The 14,983-nt window shown below is 45.9% G+C and overlaps 1 protein-coding gene across 6 annotated transcripts in view; it reads left to right on the forward strand.

Annotated features, from left to right (window-relative positions):
* Positions 1-11,033, forward strand: part of ADAM15 (ADAM metallopeptidase domain 15) — a 53,336-nt gene extending 42,303 nt beyond the window's left edge. For 3 of the 6 annotated variants that reach the window (XM_081891395.1, XM_081891393.1, XM_081891394.1), the window contains 4 exons: positions 2,382-2,459; positions 4,218-4,289; positions 8,870-8,979; positions 10,453-11,033. In XM_081891395.1, the coding sequence (XP_081747521.1) occupies positions 2,382-2,459; positions 4,218-4,289; positions 8,870-8,979; positions 10,453-10,516 (324 nt within the window). In that variant the 3' untranslated portion in view covers positions 10,517-11,033. The remainder of the gene's footprint in view (positions 1-2,381; positions 2,460-4,217; positions 4,290-8,869; positions 8,980-10,452) is intronic. The other 3 variants (XM_081891397.1, XM_081891398.1, XM_081891396.1) reach the window with 2 other exon arrangements.
* The last annotated feature ends 3,950 nt before the right edge of the window (positions 11,034-14,983 follow it).

The raw sequence follows: 14,983 nt of genomic DNA on the forward strand, positions 1-14,983 counted from the left end.
CAGGTCCTAGACCAACACACAGCTTACAACCACCACACCATGCAGGCTCTCGGCTACATGTGTATGATGTAGTTGTATGATAATTGCATTTTTGTTGGATGAGAGGAAGCTGTTTTAGTGCCGCAAAAAGAACTTGGAAAGAAAAGGGAAATTTTTAGCGTGTGTTTTTAGCAACAATCCCCCCAAATATATATATATATATATACAGGAGGGAGGTTTTAAAATTACTGAACTGAAGCACTCTCTCCCTACCCCCCAATAGCAACAATTTTATTTTATTTTAGCATTAACAAAAATTACCTCTCCCAGTTCTTCTTTATTATATTTATTACATTTTGTTTTTAAAAATTAATTTATTCAATACGATGGATCCAAACTGGGGAGCGGGCTGTTGTGCAGAGTCTGAAGAAAAGCAGAATCTCATAGACTTCTTTTACGCATAATCTCCACACACCCAGTTGTCAAATTTTGTTTCCTGGTGATAACTCGTTAAGTTGTACTTTTCAGCCTTACGGACATTGCAAACTTTTAATTCCAAGGTTGCAGATAAAACGTTCAGTAAATTTGTGTTTAGTAAATTTGTGTGTGCATGTTTACATCTATACAGATAGATATCTATATCTGTCTAGATCAGTTACAGGTTGCTCTGAAGTTTTCACTGATTTGTGTGTTGGTTGCCATGGTAACTAGAGGCTTGGGGCCTGTCTCCTACGCTGCTGCTATTGGTCATGGATGGTGGTTGGGCTGTTGCCACGGGTGATTGGCTGAATTGTTGCTGACAGGTGGCGAGGCTTAGAAACTGTGGCTATGGCTGGCTGTGGGAGTGGTCAGTTACTGTTGGGAGGCGGGGCTTACAGGTCCTTCAATCCTGTTACATCCTGAGAGTGTTACCTTGGTTTTTTGTGGGTTTCGGGTTTTTTTGGGGGGAGGGGGAATTAGTGGGGAAAGAAAAGCACCAAAAGTACCTTTGCACCAAAAGAGATAAGTTCCCTTCCACCCTGCTAGCCTGGAAGCATTTGATGCTAAATGTAATATTTTAATATAAACTCAGCTGCATACACTGAAGACTAATTTTAATCATGAAGTGCCATCTCAGTTTGAAGGGCTTAATTTCCCAGGCCTACCATCCGAATGCTGAGTAATGAGTTAAAAAACGAGAAAAAAAGTTGGGTGGGGGGCTTTGCAATGGAGTATGCTGGTAGAGGGCATGGAATGGAGTGTCCCAGAAGCAGAGGTGTGGCTGGCTGGCTGGGAGCCCTGAACAAGAGCGCTCTTTCTTAGGAGCTGGGGATGCGCTGCAACATTTTTGTTGCTGCACAACCCCTTTGTTTAATTTTTAAGTCGGAAGAGGGGGCCCAGGGAACTGAATCGCCCACAGGCCCCTCTCTCCCTGTAAACATGGCCCTAAATAAAAGGCAAACCTTCAGAATGGAACAATTTCCCCAGAAAAACGGGGAGGTGTTGCCCGGTGAGACTATATGGTATTGTGAAAGAGCAGGTAGAAGTGTAGGTAGGACTGGCTAAGGAGAAAGTCCCACAGCACCCTCAAGTGGCTGGAGGGTGTTACTACAGCTTGTGCTACCTCCTTACTGCAAAGGTGGGACTCTGACTCCCATCAGCGCCGGCGCCCAGTGATGATGTGAGTCGTAGTCCATCCACATCTGGAGGGTCGCAGCTTCCTATAATTCACCAAAATCCTGTGCCAGATTTGTAGAAACCTGGTTCTAAGCCAGAATAGATGTGACTCAATTAGGTTCATTAATTTGAGTGGGTTTGTTCTGAGTATAGCATGGCTGGATATGACCTCTAAATGCTTATTTTTTAAATTCCTGAGGCTCAGTGGGATTCTTTAAAATGCAACTAGGAGAAGACCCCCTTCCTTAATTTTGGAACGCCCTTTAGTTTCTCCTTCCTAAGCCTCCCAAACCAGATTCAGGCAGGCTGGTGGCAGTTTAACCCAGTGGAGTTTAAGGCACTCTGTACGTGCTCTGGGACACCCCTTTCTTCTTACTCACACGAGGTGTTCGTGGCAGAGCCTCTGCAACATGTTCTGGGACCGATCTAAGACTCAGAATTAAATTCCTAAATGGACGAGAAATTTTGGGGTGCCTGTTTCTCTCTCTGTCTGTCACTCTTTTCTCCTTGCATGGTTGCAATTGCATGAATGTGTGTGCCTCTCATGTACCCCTAGCCATGCATGCCACAGGCCGGAATGATAACACCCTCTCTCTCTTCTCTTCTCTTCTCTCTCTCTCTCTCTCTCTATCTCTCTATCTCTCTATCTCTCTATCTCTCTATCTCTCTATCTCTCTATCTCTATCTCTGTCTCTTCCAATCTGCTCTCTGGTTTCCTTGTGGCGCTGCCTTCCGTCTCTCTGCAGCCTGCTGCCCCCGATGACTCTCGACCTGACCCACCATCCAAGCCTCTTCCGCCTGACCCGATCCCAAAGGGTCAACAGGTAACGGAGCGGGAAGAAGGAGGGGCAGGGGCGGCTTGTCCCTTGACCCCATTGCATGGTCTCCTGCGACGGTCAATGGCAGGGCCTCAGTGTTTTGTGTGCAGGTGTCCCAGATTCAATCCCCGATGGCATCGCCAGCTAAGTGTTGCCTGAAACCTGGGAGAGAGGGCTGCTAGTCCGTGTAGACAGTGCTGAGCTAGATAGACACAATGGACAAACTTTGGTACAGTGGTGCCCCGCAAGACGAATGCCTCGCAAGACGGAAAACCCGCTAGACGAAAGGGTTTTCCGTTTTGGAGGTGCTTCGCAAAACGAATTTCCTATGGGCTTGCTTCGCAAGACGAAAATGTCTTGCGAGTTCCTGCGGGGTTTTTTTTCCTTTCCCCCCTTTTTCCCAAGCCGCTAAGCCGCTTATCAGCTGATCCACTAAGCCCGCTAAGCCGCTAATAGCGCTAAGCCGCTAAGCCGCTAATGGGCTTGCTTCGCAAGACGAAAAAACCGCAAGACAAAGAGACTCGCAGAACGGATTCTTTTCGTCTTGTGAGGCACCACTGTATTTTAAAAAACAACCGCTTCCTGGCTTCCTCTTTAAATCGGAGCTGTATGCAGAACCATGGGGACTAACCACCCTACTAAAAAAGTTAGCCAACAAACTTAAGCTAGCATGGGGAGGAAAAGCAAAAGAGGATGCCTCCCCCCTCCCCGGTGTGACTCCCCTTTATTACATGCACAGCACAAGACAGTGACCTATCCCCCCCCCCGCCAAGCATACGAATCAATATGACTAATTTGACCCATCAACGCGGCTCCCTTCACCAACAAACGACACTGCAACCAGCTGAACGCAACAAACCAAGCTCTGGGCCCTCCAGTCTCTCGCAGTGCCAATGAAAGTAAATAGATAGGATAGATAGACCTACCTGCGTGACGGTGGCACAAAATCCCTGCCCAAACACTGCAATAGAACAAAAGGTCATTATTCTCCCTATTTCTCTCTCTCTCCCCTCTCTTTCCCCCCATCTGCACAATGTCTGACAACAGTGTCTCATACTGAATGTCAACAAACCGTGAAAAAGTCCCTGTGAATTCTGTGAACCGCCCTAAGACCTTCGGGTATAGGGCGGTATATAAATTCTAACAACAATAATAATTAGAAAGTGGAGGTACTATATGTACTTTTCCTTGTTTGTTCTGTAGCACAAGAAAATCTGCACTAAAAAAATAATTCAAACAAGAGGACTAGAATCCAGCAAAATCCAACCACAGGTTCCCTCATCCGTGGTCTAAGCTGACTGGCAGGGTCCCTCCAGGTTTTCAGACAAGAGAGCCTTTCCCAGCCCTACCTTGAGAGATGCCGGAGGCTGAAACGGAGTCCTCCTGCATGCTCTGTTTCTGAGTCGCAGCCAAACCTTAAAAACATTTAAGGTTCCGGTCCTCATGGTTCTGAACAAATACAAAGATAGGAAGCTGCCTGCTGCTGAGTAAGGCCATCGTTTCCACCCAGTGGTGGCTCTCCAGGGTCTTTATCCAACCCTGCTTGGAGATTCTGAGACCCTCTGGGGGCAAGCAGACGTTCTACCTCTCTCATCTACATCCCTTCCCTTAAACCAGATCTGCCTGCCCTTAGTAAACAGCAAGGCCCTCCCTTGCTTCTTCCAGAGCTGCTCCCCCAACATACAACACCCCCCCCAATCTTTTTCTTCTTCTTCTTCACCCGAGCATGTCTTGTCTGTTGCTGTACCTCCTCTTTCTGCCCAGGCCTCGGTCCAGGACAGGCCAGTGCCCCCAACGCGCCCATTGCCTGCTGACCCCATTCCTAAAGATGCTCAGGTAACTGGCAGCATGGTGCCATTCCTGGTGGTGGTGTGTGGTTTTTCTGAGAGGGAGGAGGGTGGTCTCTTTGGGCAGGGTGGAAGGTGGATGGGAGTTAATGGGAAGGTCTCAGTTCAGGCTGGGGAAACGCCCTCCCCCAGTTCCCCTCCGAAAACAGGGAGCTACCCCTCTTCTCCATACACCGAATATTGATAAATTCCATCCGAAATCCATTTCCAAGGATGAATCCCAGTTGTCCGGGAAATTCCAGCCCTAATCCTCCCCGGCCGATGGGGAAGAATTTTTATCCCATAATTTTTACCTTACCTGGCTCTCATCCTGGTTTGGGCCAAGCAGAAAGCTGCTGGAGACGGTCCTGGTGTTTTTTTGTGCTGCTTGCGCTTCTTGGAGCAGAGCAGTGCGATGTCATACCCAAGGCATTCTGGGAAATGCCGAGAAAAAAGCACACCAAGAACTCAGGCCAATGTAAGTTTCAATAGTGGGAGTGGTCCCTACTTGCAAATCAATAGTCAATAGTAACAAAAACTAAGAGAAGCTGCTGAATTGCAACTTATTACCAAACTTAAAACCATGGAGAGACCTGGTCTGAACAAAGACATTGGATTCTTATCTCATTATACATGACAAAGCCATTTTTCACCTTCTCACCCCTTGCTTTTTCCTGTAAGACCTATTGCAGTCGTTAAGAGTCGTCAACAGGCTCATCACAGCTATCTGCCAATCACCCATTCCCACCACCCTTCTGAGTAATACCCCTCCCCACCTTCTCACTATATAGAAGGGTCTGGAAACTTCTGTTTCAGTGTATCTGAAGAAGTGTGCATGCACACGAAAGCTCATACCAAGAACTAACTTAGTTGGTCTTTAAGGTGCTACTGGAAGGAATTTTTTTGTTTTAACAAAAACTAATCCATTCAAAAGTATGTATTCTGACAAGGGTTACAGACTCAAATAGAGATTACAAACTCGTAACAGAGATTACAAACTCAAACTCATAAAAATATGTACAACACAATAGTTCATTACAGAATTAGAGATAAGAGTTTATGAGTAGAGATAAGTTCATGTTAGTCCAGATTCGTCGTGGAGGTCTCAGTTTCAATCATTGAGCAGACGTCAGAAGTCAGTTATGGATTAGAAACCAGGACAGGGCCCTGTTTCGATGTATTCACCTTCATCATCTGGAAGTATCAAATATTACATGAAAATACGTTTAAATTCTCAATTATCATAAATTATAATTTATAAAACAGTACGGTGGTACCTCGGGTTTAGTACTTAATTCGTTCCGGAGGTCCGTACTTAACTGAAACTGTTCTTAACCTGAAGCACCACTTTAGCTAATGGGGCCTCCTGCTGCTGCCGCGCCGCCGGAGCACGATTTCTGTTCTTATCCTGAAGCAAAGTTCTTAACCTGAAGCACTATTTCTGGGTTAGCGGAGTGTGTAACCTGAAGCGTATGTAACCTGAGGTACCACAGTATTATATAACATTTGGTTCCTTACCTAATTTTTAAAGGGTCGTGTAAGTTTGAAGACTTTCGGATAAATATATCCTAAAACTCTAAGGTTACTATTGACTATTGATTTGCGAGTAGGGACCACTCCCACTATTGAAACTTACATTGGCCTGAGTTCTTGGTGTGCTTTTTTCTTGGTATATTTAATAACAAGAACTCCAACTTATTCTGGGAAGTGCGGCCGATGGGAAGCTCCCAAGAGAGCCTAGCGTTGCTGTAAGTGGGATTGCAGCCTTCTTTAGCATCTCATGTGATACTGGAACCTTGCGGCCATCCAGGGACGCCGAATGTCGAGAGGTTTGGAGCAGACAAAAGGAAAGACTGTGGAACTCACTCCCACAAGAGGCAGAGAGGGCAGCCGATATGGGTGGCTTTGAAAGAGGATTAGACAGGTGGATGGAGAAGAAAGCTGCTCCGCTCACAGAGCTACAATTCCCAGAGTTTCCCCAGGAAGAGGGATTAATTGTTAATCCACCTGCAGAATTGTAGCTCTGTGAGGCGAATGGGGAGGTCTCTTAACCACTCTCGGCACCCAGAACGAACTACAACTCCCTGAATTCTTTGAGAGAAGCCATGGCTGTTTAATGGGCTATCCCCGTGCTTTAAATGTATGGTGCATATTAAAGATATGTAACCACTTGAAAGAAACAATTAGGCCTAGGATTAAAATGGAATTAAATTTATAAATAAGAAAATGTACGATAAGGAAAGCTATGTAATATGATTAGGACTGTGATATGGTTTTTTGAAACTCTGATATTGGAAACTGCTACATATAATTACTAAGAAATTTGGATGGAAGAGATTTGAGGAAGTCAAATACTATGTTTATGAAGATGGATGGTACTTAATTGTAATTAAGTGGTAATATGTTGTATGTATCTTTTTTATTTTTTCTCTTTTTCTCCTATTTTTTGTTTGTTTTTATTATTGTTAATCTTTTTTTTTTTACTATGTTTATCTACTGAAAATAATAAATATTATTTTGGGGGGGGGATGTATGGTGCCACTGTGGCCTGAGGCAAATTTTAGGCACGGGACACAACAACCAGTCGTTGGTGTTTAAAACCCAGTGTACCACTTTGAACAGCCACGACTGTCATTGTCATTCTGTCATGACAGAAAGATCAAGAGAAAAACGACAGAAAGACTAAGAGAAAAAGACAACAGAGACTTTGAAAAAGATTGGGAACCCTTCATATTATATTTGCAGAAACAAAGAAAGGCAATAGACTTGATGGCAGGATTGAAATAAACATTCACTTTATTACAGATAGGTAGTCATGTTGGTCTGCCATAGTCAAAACAAAAAAATTCCTTCCAGTAGCACCTTAAAGACCAACTAAGTTAGTTCTTGGTATGAGCTTTCGTGTGCATGCACACTTCTTCAGATACACTGAAACAGAAGTTTCCAGACCCTTCTATATAGTGAGAAGGTGGGGAGGGGTATTACTCAGAAGGGTGGTGGGAATGGGTGATTGGCAGATAGCTGTGATGAGCCTGTTGACGACTCTTAACGACTGCAATAGGTCTTACAATAGGTTGCAACTTGTCACCAAACTTAAAACCATGGAGAGACCTGGTCTGAACAAAGACATTGGATTCTTATCTCATTATACATGACAAAGCCATTTTTCACCTTCTCACCCCTTGCTTTTTCCTGTAAGACCTATTGCAGTCGTTAAGAGTCGTCAACAGGCTCATCACAGCTATCTGCCAATCACCCATTCCCACCACCCTTCTGAGTAATACCCCTCCCCACCTTCTCACTATATAGAAGGGTCTGGAAACTTCTGTTTCAGTGTATCTGAAGAAGTGTGCATGCACATGAAAGCTCATACCAAGAACTAACTTAGTTGGTCTTTAAGGTGCTACTGGAAGGATTTTTTTTGTATTCACTTTATTAGTACCAGAAAATGTTTAGAAGACAGTGAAATAAGATGATGTCGTTAATTTTATGTTTATAGGTTTGATGTTATGTTATTAATAACCGTTTCTGTTGAGAGATAGCAAAGGGGATGAAAATAGAAACAAACCAGGAGCACAAGTTGGGGAGCAAGTCTTGGAGGGGAGGGAGGGAGGAATATATAGGAAACGTTAAGAATTTGAGATGCATGTAATGAATGAAAATGAAAAATGAATAAAACTTTTTTTAAAAAAAGGACAGCCATGGCTTTCCCCAAGGAATTCTGGGAGCTGTTTTCTTGTCAAGGGTGCTGGGAGTTGCCTAGAGTGGGGTAACAATCCCTTTTCCCAGGGGAAAGAAGTGAAACTTGTAACGGTGCAGAGCTCGACACTATTCAGCTGCTGGGGCCCACAAGTGAAGTGAGGCCCACAGAGCTCATTTACGTGGTTCCACTCTCTGAGCATAATTTAGCTTGACACCAGCCATGGAAATATACCATATTTTTTGCTCTATAAGACTCACTTTTCTCCTCCTAAAAAGTAAGGGGAAATGTGTGTGCATCTCATGGAGCGAATGCAGGCTGCGCAGCTATCCCAGAAGCCAGAACAGCAAGAGATATCACTGCTTTCACTGCACAGCAATCCCTCTTGCTGTTCTGACTTCTGAGATTCAGAATATTTTTTTTCTTGTTTTCCTCCTCCAAAAACTAGGTGCATCTTGTGGTCTGGTGCGTCTTATAGAGCGAAAAATACGGTAGATATATTCGTTTAAGGGGCATCTGGTTAGCTACTGTGGGAACACGATGCTGGGCTGGATGGGCCGTGGGCCGGATCCAGTCTCCTTACGTACTTAAGTTGCCGTCAAAGCAAGCAGAAAAATGAGAGAACCTTGGCCATTTTGTAAGGTTAATTGAAGTGTGCGGCAGCCGCCTCGCAAAGATGTCAGGAAAAATTGCTCATGCACACGTGTTATTTTTGCATTGTGTGTGTGTGTGTGGTGTCGCACCCACACACTTAATGAAGGGTCTAAAAATAAATATTCTGCACCTCTCTGGCCTCCGCCCCCTTGCTAGCGTGAGGTGGTGTGCAAGCGTTTGAGCACGCGTCACAACCCGCCTCCCCTAATTCAGGCTCCCTCTGTTTTCCCTCTCAGCCCCCTGCCAAGCCTCCGCCACCCCAGAAACCGCTCCCTTCGGATCCCCCCCGGGCCGAACTCTGCGCTGTTCCCAACTATGACCCTCGGGTCCAGATGCTGCCATCGAGGTGAGTGGAAGAACGGGAGGCGGCTGGGGTGGGAGAGGCCGAGAGGGAGACGGCTGCTTCTTTTCCAGCTGCGGGGAATTGGAGGAGAGGGGTGGTGGGCAAGACAAGCGGCTTAAACCAGGGCTTCCCAAACTTGGGTCTCCAGCTGGTTTTGGACTACAGTTCCCATCATCCCTGACCACCGGTCCTGCTAGCTAGGGATGATGGGGGTTGTAGTCCAACAACAGCCGGAGACCAAAGTTTGGGAAGCCCTGCCTTTCAACGGTGCTGTGGGTGGTTTTAGATGTTCTCAATACCGTATTTACTCAAATGTAATGTGCACTTTTTTGGCCAAATTACCGTATTTTTCGCTCTATAAGACGCACCAGACCACAAGACGCACCTAGTTTTTGGAGGAGGAAAACAAGAAAAAAAATATTCTGAATCTCAGAAGCCAGAACAGCAAGAGGGATCGCTGCGCAGTGAAACCAGCAATCCCTCTTGCTGTTCTGGCTTCTGGGATAGCTGTGCAGCCTGCATTCGCTCCATAAGACGCACACACATTTCCCCTTACTTTTTAGGAAAGAAAAAGTGAGTCTTATAGAGCAAAAAATACGGTACGTTGCGAAAATTGGGGTGAGCATTAGAATTGATGGCGCATTAAAGGTAAAGGGACCCCTGACCATTAGGTCCAGTCGTGACCGACTCTGGGGTTGAGGCGCTCATCTCGCTTTATAGGCCGAGAGAGCCGGCGTTTGTCCTCAGACAGCTGCTGGGTCATGTGGCCAGCATGACTAAGCCGCTTCTGGCGAACCAGAGCAGCGCATGGAAACGCCGTTTGCTTTCCCGCTGGAGCGGTACCTATTTATCTACTTGCACTTTGTGCTTTCGAACTGCTAGGTTGGCAGGAGCTGGAACCAAACAACGGGAGCTCACCCCATCACGGGGATTTGTCCTAGGCTCTGTGGTTTAACCTACAGCGCCACCCGCGTTCCTGATGGCGCATTAGATTTGCGTAAATGCGGCAATAATGGTTCATTTCATAGTCACCTCATACCCAATGTTGCTTGGGAATTCTATTATTATTATTATTATTATTATTTATTTATTATTTATTATTACGATTCATATACCACCCTTCATTGAAAGATCTCAGGGCAGTTCACAAAATAAAAATACAAGATAAAAGCACAAATAAATACCCCCCCCCAAAAAAAAATGCAGTGCAATTTTGAATGGTGCAGCGATTCAAAATGGCGTCCAATTGTATGTGCTGGCCAGTGGTCAGGGATGTTGTAACTTAACTTTATTGGATTCCGGTTCCCATCAGCCCCCAGTCATCATGGGCAATGGTCAGGGATGATGGGAGTTGTAGTCCGGCGATATCTGGAAGGCTCCCTAGCCCTGCTCCAGTGAAGTTAATTAAAAAAAGAACTTGTTATGACATGTACGCCTCAGCGCGAACCTTTCCTTCTTTCTCTGCTTCCCACGCAGGCCAGCTCCTCCTCCTCCTCCTCCCATGGTGTCCGGCCCGTCATTACACATCCACAATATCTAACCCGGGCCAGGCCAGGCCCACGGACTCTTCCTGCGGTGCCCCTCTCTGGCCGAAACGGGCGATGAGGACGACAACCCCAGCCCCTTCCTGGCACTCGCTTCGCTGGCTGCTTCGGATTTACAGGAGGGCGGCTTTGCACCCTTGCGAAGGCAGGGCTGTGTTTCGTTTTGTTTCCCCCCCTTTGCCCAGAAGTCGCACTCCTAGCTTGGCTGGAAACCTCCGCCATTTGGGCGCCATTTTGGCTCCAAAGTCCCTGCTTTTGGTTTCGGAACCTGGACACAAGGAACTCTGGGGGGGAAAGGGAACAAGTCTTTGCACTGGTGAAAAAGGAGGGCGAAGGTGTGTGTATGTGTGTGTGAGAGAGAACTCGTGTGTGTGTGTGTGTGTGTGTGTGTGTGTGTGTGTGTGTGTGTGTTTATGAGGGATGTCATTCCCTAAGGGAATCCTCCCCTCACGAATCTTGCCTGGAAATCGCCCGTTTCTTTTCTTCGTAATAAAAACGGACTGGTTCCACTTATTTCTTTCAGCGCCTCTTTATCCAGGCTGGGACTGACCACCAGGGAAGGCCTGCCTCAGGCTCCATCTGAAGGTGCCACCATCTTTTAGCAAATGTACCCGCAGGGCAGGGGAGTTGCCCCCCTGTCCCGTTCCGTCGGAGCAGCTGTGGTGTTGGGTACTTGGGCCACAAATCACCAGTTTGTGTTAGGATGCCGAACAGCCAGGGTCTCTCTTGCACTGTGCCTTGTAAGCAAAGAAAAAAAGTGGTATTGGTTTTTTTAAGGGGGTGTTTGGGAAGTGGTAGGAGATCTGGTGCCCCGGCAGAAAAGAGCCTGAGTCCCACAGTCCCATCTCCTAAAAAACGCCTCTGCATCCCTGGTCGCTGTTGTCTTACAGTAGTACCTCTGGATGCGAACGGGATCTGTTCCGGAGCCCCGTTCGCATCCAGAAGCAAATGCAACCTGTGTCTGCGCGGGTCGCGATTCGCCGCTTCCACACACGCGTGTGACGTCATTTTGATTCGTCTGTGCATGCGCAAGCGGCAAAACCCGGAAGTAACGCGTTCCGTTACTTCCGGGTCTCCGCGGAGCATAACCTGAAAACGCTCAACCTGATCAGAAAGATCACAAATTCATCGAGGACTGGGGAAAGTTCACGGATTATCTGAAAACTATATGTGACGAACAGACAACTCTAGTGGGTTTTAAGGAGGCTTTGTGATGGTACAAGGTATATTGTAAAAAAGAAATAGACATGGAATGTGTTCAAGAAGGACACTGACAAACTGGAACGTGTCCAGAGGAGGGCAACCAAAATGGTCAAAGGTCTGGAAACGATGCCTTATGAGGAACGGCTAAGGGAGCTGGGCATGTTTAGCCTGGAGAAGAGGAGGTTAAGGGGTGATATGATAGTCATGTTCAAATATATAAAAGGATGTCACATAGAGGAGGGAGAAAGGTTGTTTTCTGCTGCTCCAGAGAAGCGGACACGGAGCAATGGATCCAAACTACAAGAAAGAAGATTCCACCTAAACATTAGGAAGAACTTCCTGACAGTAAGAGCTGTTCGACAGTGGAATTTGCTGCCAAGGAGTGTGGTGGATTCTCCTTCTTTGGAGGTCTTTAAGCAGAGGCTTGACAACCACATGTCAGGAGTGCTCTGATGGTGTTTCCTGCTTGGCAGGGGGTTGGACTCGATGGCCCTTGTGGTCTCTTCCAACTCTATGATTCTATTCTATGGAAGGATAATATCAAATTGGCAATATCATAATAGAAAATGCATGAAGATAGGAAAAATGGAGGATTGAGGGAGGTGCTGGTGGAAGTTCAAAAACAGGAAATTTGTAAACATGGTTGTACAGATTTATTTGTAAAGGAAAAACTTAATAAAAATTTATATATATAAAAAAGAAAACGCTCAACCTGAAGCATATTCAACCCGAGGTATGACTGCACTTAAGAACCTAAGAAGAGCCATACTGGATCAGACCGACGCCCACCTAGTCCAGCATCCTGTTCTCACAGTGGCCAACCGATGCTTCAGTGGGAAACTGGCAAGCAGGACCAGAGCAGGACTGTAGAGGCAAAGCGTAGCCATCCATAGCCTTGTCCTCCACCATTAATTGGTCTAATCCTCTTCTAAAGCCATTCAAGCTGGTGGCCATCACTGCCTCTTGTGGCAAGGAGTTCCACAGTTAAACTGGTTGCTGCATAAAGAAGTCGTTTGTTTTGTCTGTCTTGAATCTTCCAGTGGAACTGAATGTTGGATGCCCAGAAGTTCTAGTGTTAGGAGAGAGGGAGGAAAGCATTTTTTTAATCCACTTTCTCCGTGAAATGCATAATTGTATAAACTTCTATCATGTCACCTGTTACGTGCCACGAAAAATTCCCAAATGCCGTAACCTTTCCGCGTTGTCTTTGGCACAGCGTTGGCGACCCGCCTGCTTTATATGTAGCTGTAGTGAGAAATTTTATTTTGCATTCAGAATTCATTTTGCGTTCAGTTTTCTTTGGGGGAATGTGTTCAAATAATTATTCTTGCGCATCAAGCGGCTGATGAATCGTAAGCCTGTTTTGGTGAACCATTTTCCTCTTGCAGTGAGGCTGTTCTCTGAGAGGCAGGTTGGGGGTTTCCCCCCCTTTTTGACAAAAAATTGGTCATTCACCAAGACACTCCTTTTGTCCTGGGAAGCTGAAAGACACTTCTTGCCATCTGCTGATGCACATGAAGAATCATTTGGACAAGTTCCCCAAATAATATTGTTTAAAAAACCTTTCCCAAGGACTAATTGGTACATATTTGCAAAAGGCTTAAGAGCAGAAACGGATGTGTAGCCGATTGTTCTGTAGTTTTCGTCGCCCATTGTCCTTTCGTATTATGTTTGTTTCTTTGGAGTGCATTAGTATATTTTCGTATTTGTGGGTCTTGCCTCATGGTTGCGTTTGTCTTGGCACAAGGCATCGTGCTTCTCTGGAACCCAAGAGCCTTGTTCAAATAGGAATTTCGGGTCTCACTTTGCGGGCCAGAGCTTTGGGTGGTCTAGCTTAGACATAACACATAGCTATCTGTCAATTTATGGTATGAAGTGCCAAATTATATTTATTTATTCATTTTATAAAATTTTACACCACTTAATGTGGGCGGGGGAAGTGGAACCTTCAGAGCAGTTTATGAAAAGAAAGCGATGAAATTGTCAATAAGAAACAATAGAAAGCAACTGTTCTGAATGTACAAAAAAATAATTAAAATCAGCAATAAGCTAAAAACCGGGTTAAAACATATGCCAAGTGTTGGCTTCTCTGAACAAAAAATATTTCAGCAAGCGCCAAAAAGAGTACAGTTGTACCTTGGAAGCTGAACGCCTTGGGAGCTGAATGTTCTGGCTCCCGAATACTGCAAACCCGGAAGTGAGTGCTCTAGTTTGCGAACGTTCTTTGGAACCTGAATGTTTGACGGGGCTTTCTGCAGCCAATCGGAAGTTGGGCCTTGATTTCCAAATGTTTTGGAAGTCGAATGGACTTCTGGAACGGCTTCCGTTCAGCTTCCGACGTACCGCTGTACAGGGAAGATGCCTGCGTGATATCAATCAGCGGGGAGTTCCAAAGTTAACTGGTGCCACACTGAAAGATCAATTGCTTACAAATGCAGAATTGGGTTTTATGCGGGACCTGTAGCAGCGCCAGTTCCGCAGATAGAAGTGGCATAGTTTGTGTTATGGGGTAAACTGGTCCCAGGTTGGTAAGGGCTTTTTATACTGATAGGAATACAGTGGTACCTCGCAAGACGAATGCCTCGTAAGACGAAAAACATGCAAGACGAAAGGGTTTTTCGTTTTTTGAGTTGCTTCGCAAGACGATTTTCCCTATGGGCTTGCTTCGCAAGACGAAAATGTCTTGCGAGTTTGTTTCCTTTTTCTTAAAACCGTTAATACCCAGGGAATCCGTGCTTCGCAAGACGAAAAATTTGCAAGACGAAAAAACTCGCAGAACGAATTAATTTCATTTTGCGAGGTACCACTGTATGTTGAATTAGCAAATCAGCAGCTGGTGCAGATCTCTTAAGCACAGGAGTTATACGCTGACAGCGGTCCCTGTCAGCAATTGTGCTGCAGCATTCTGCGCTAGCTGCTGCTTCTGGATCCAGCGCAAGGGAAGCCCCACATAGGGTGCATTGCAGCAATCCAGTCTTGAATTAAACAGTGTGCATGAGCTGGTGCCACCAAGCTTTATGTGCCCATCCCATAGCTCCGTGGTGTTGTCAAGAAAGCAACCTGTTTTGTGGACTCAGGACCCAGGCTCAGGTGGATGGAGCAGGGGGGAAGTTGATGAAGTCCGGGTGGAATTTCTCCCCAGGGTCTCCTTCCCACATGTCTCCAGGTGATGCCGGTGTTATTGATGCGTTTCTGGTAAAGGTGAGGCCTTTGGGGAGAGGAGGTGAAAGAGCTGTGCTCCGAATCAGGTGTATGTGATC

The sequence above is a fragment of the Podarcis melisellensis genome (assembly GCF_964234715.1).
Source record: "Podarcis melisellensis genome assembly, chromosome: 16".
NCBI lineage: Eukaryota > Metazoa > Chordata > Lepidosauria > Squamata > Lacertidae > Podarcis > Podarcis melisellensis.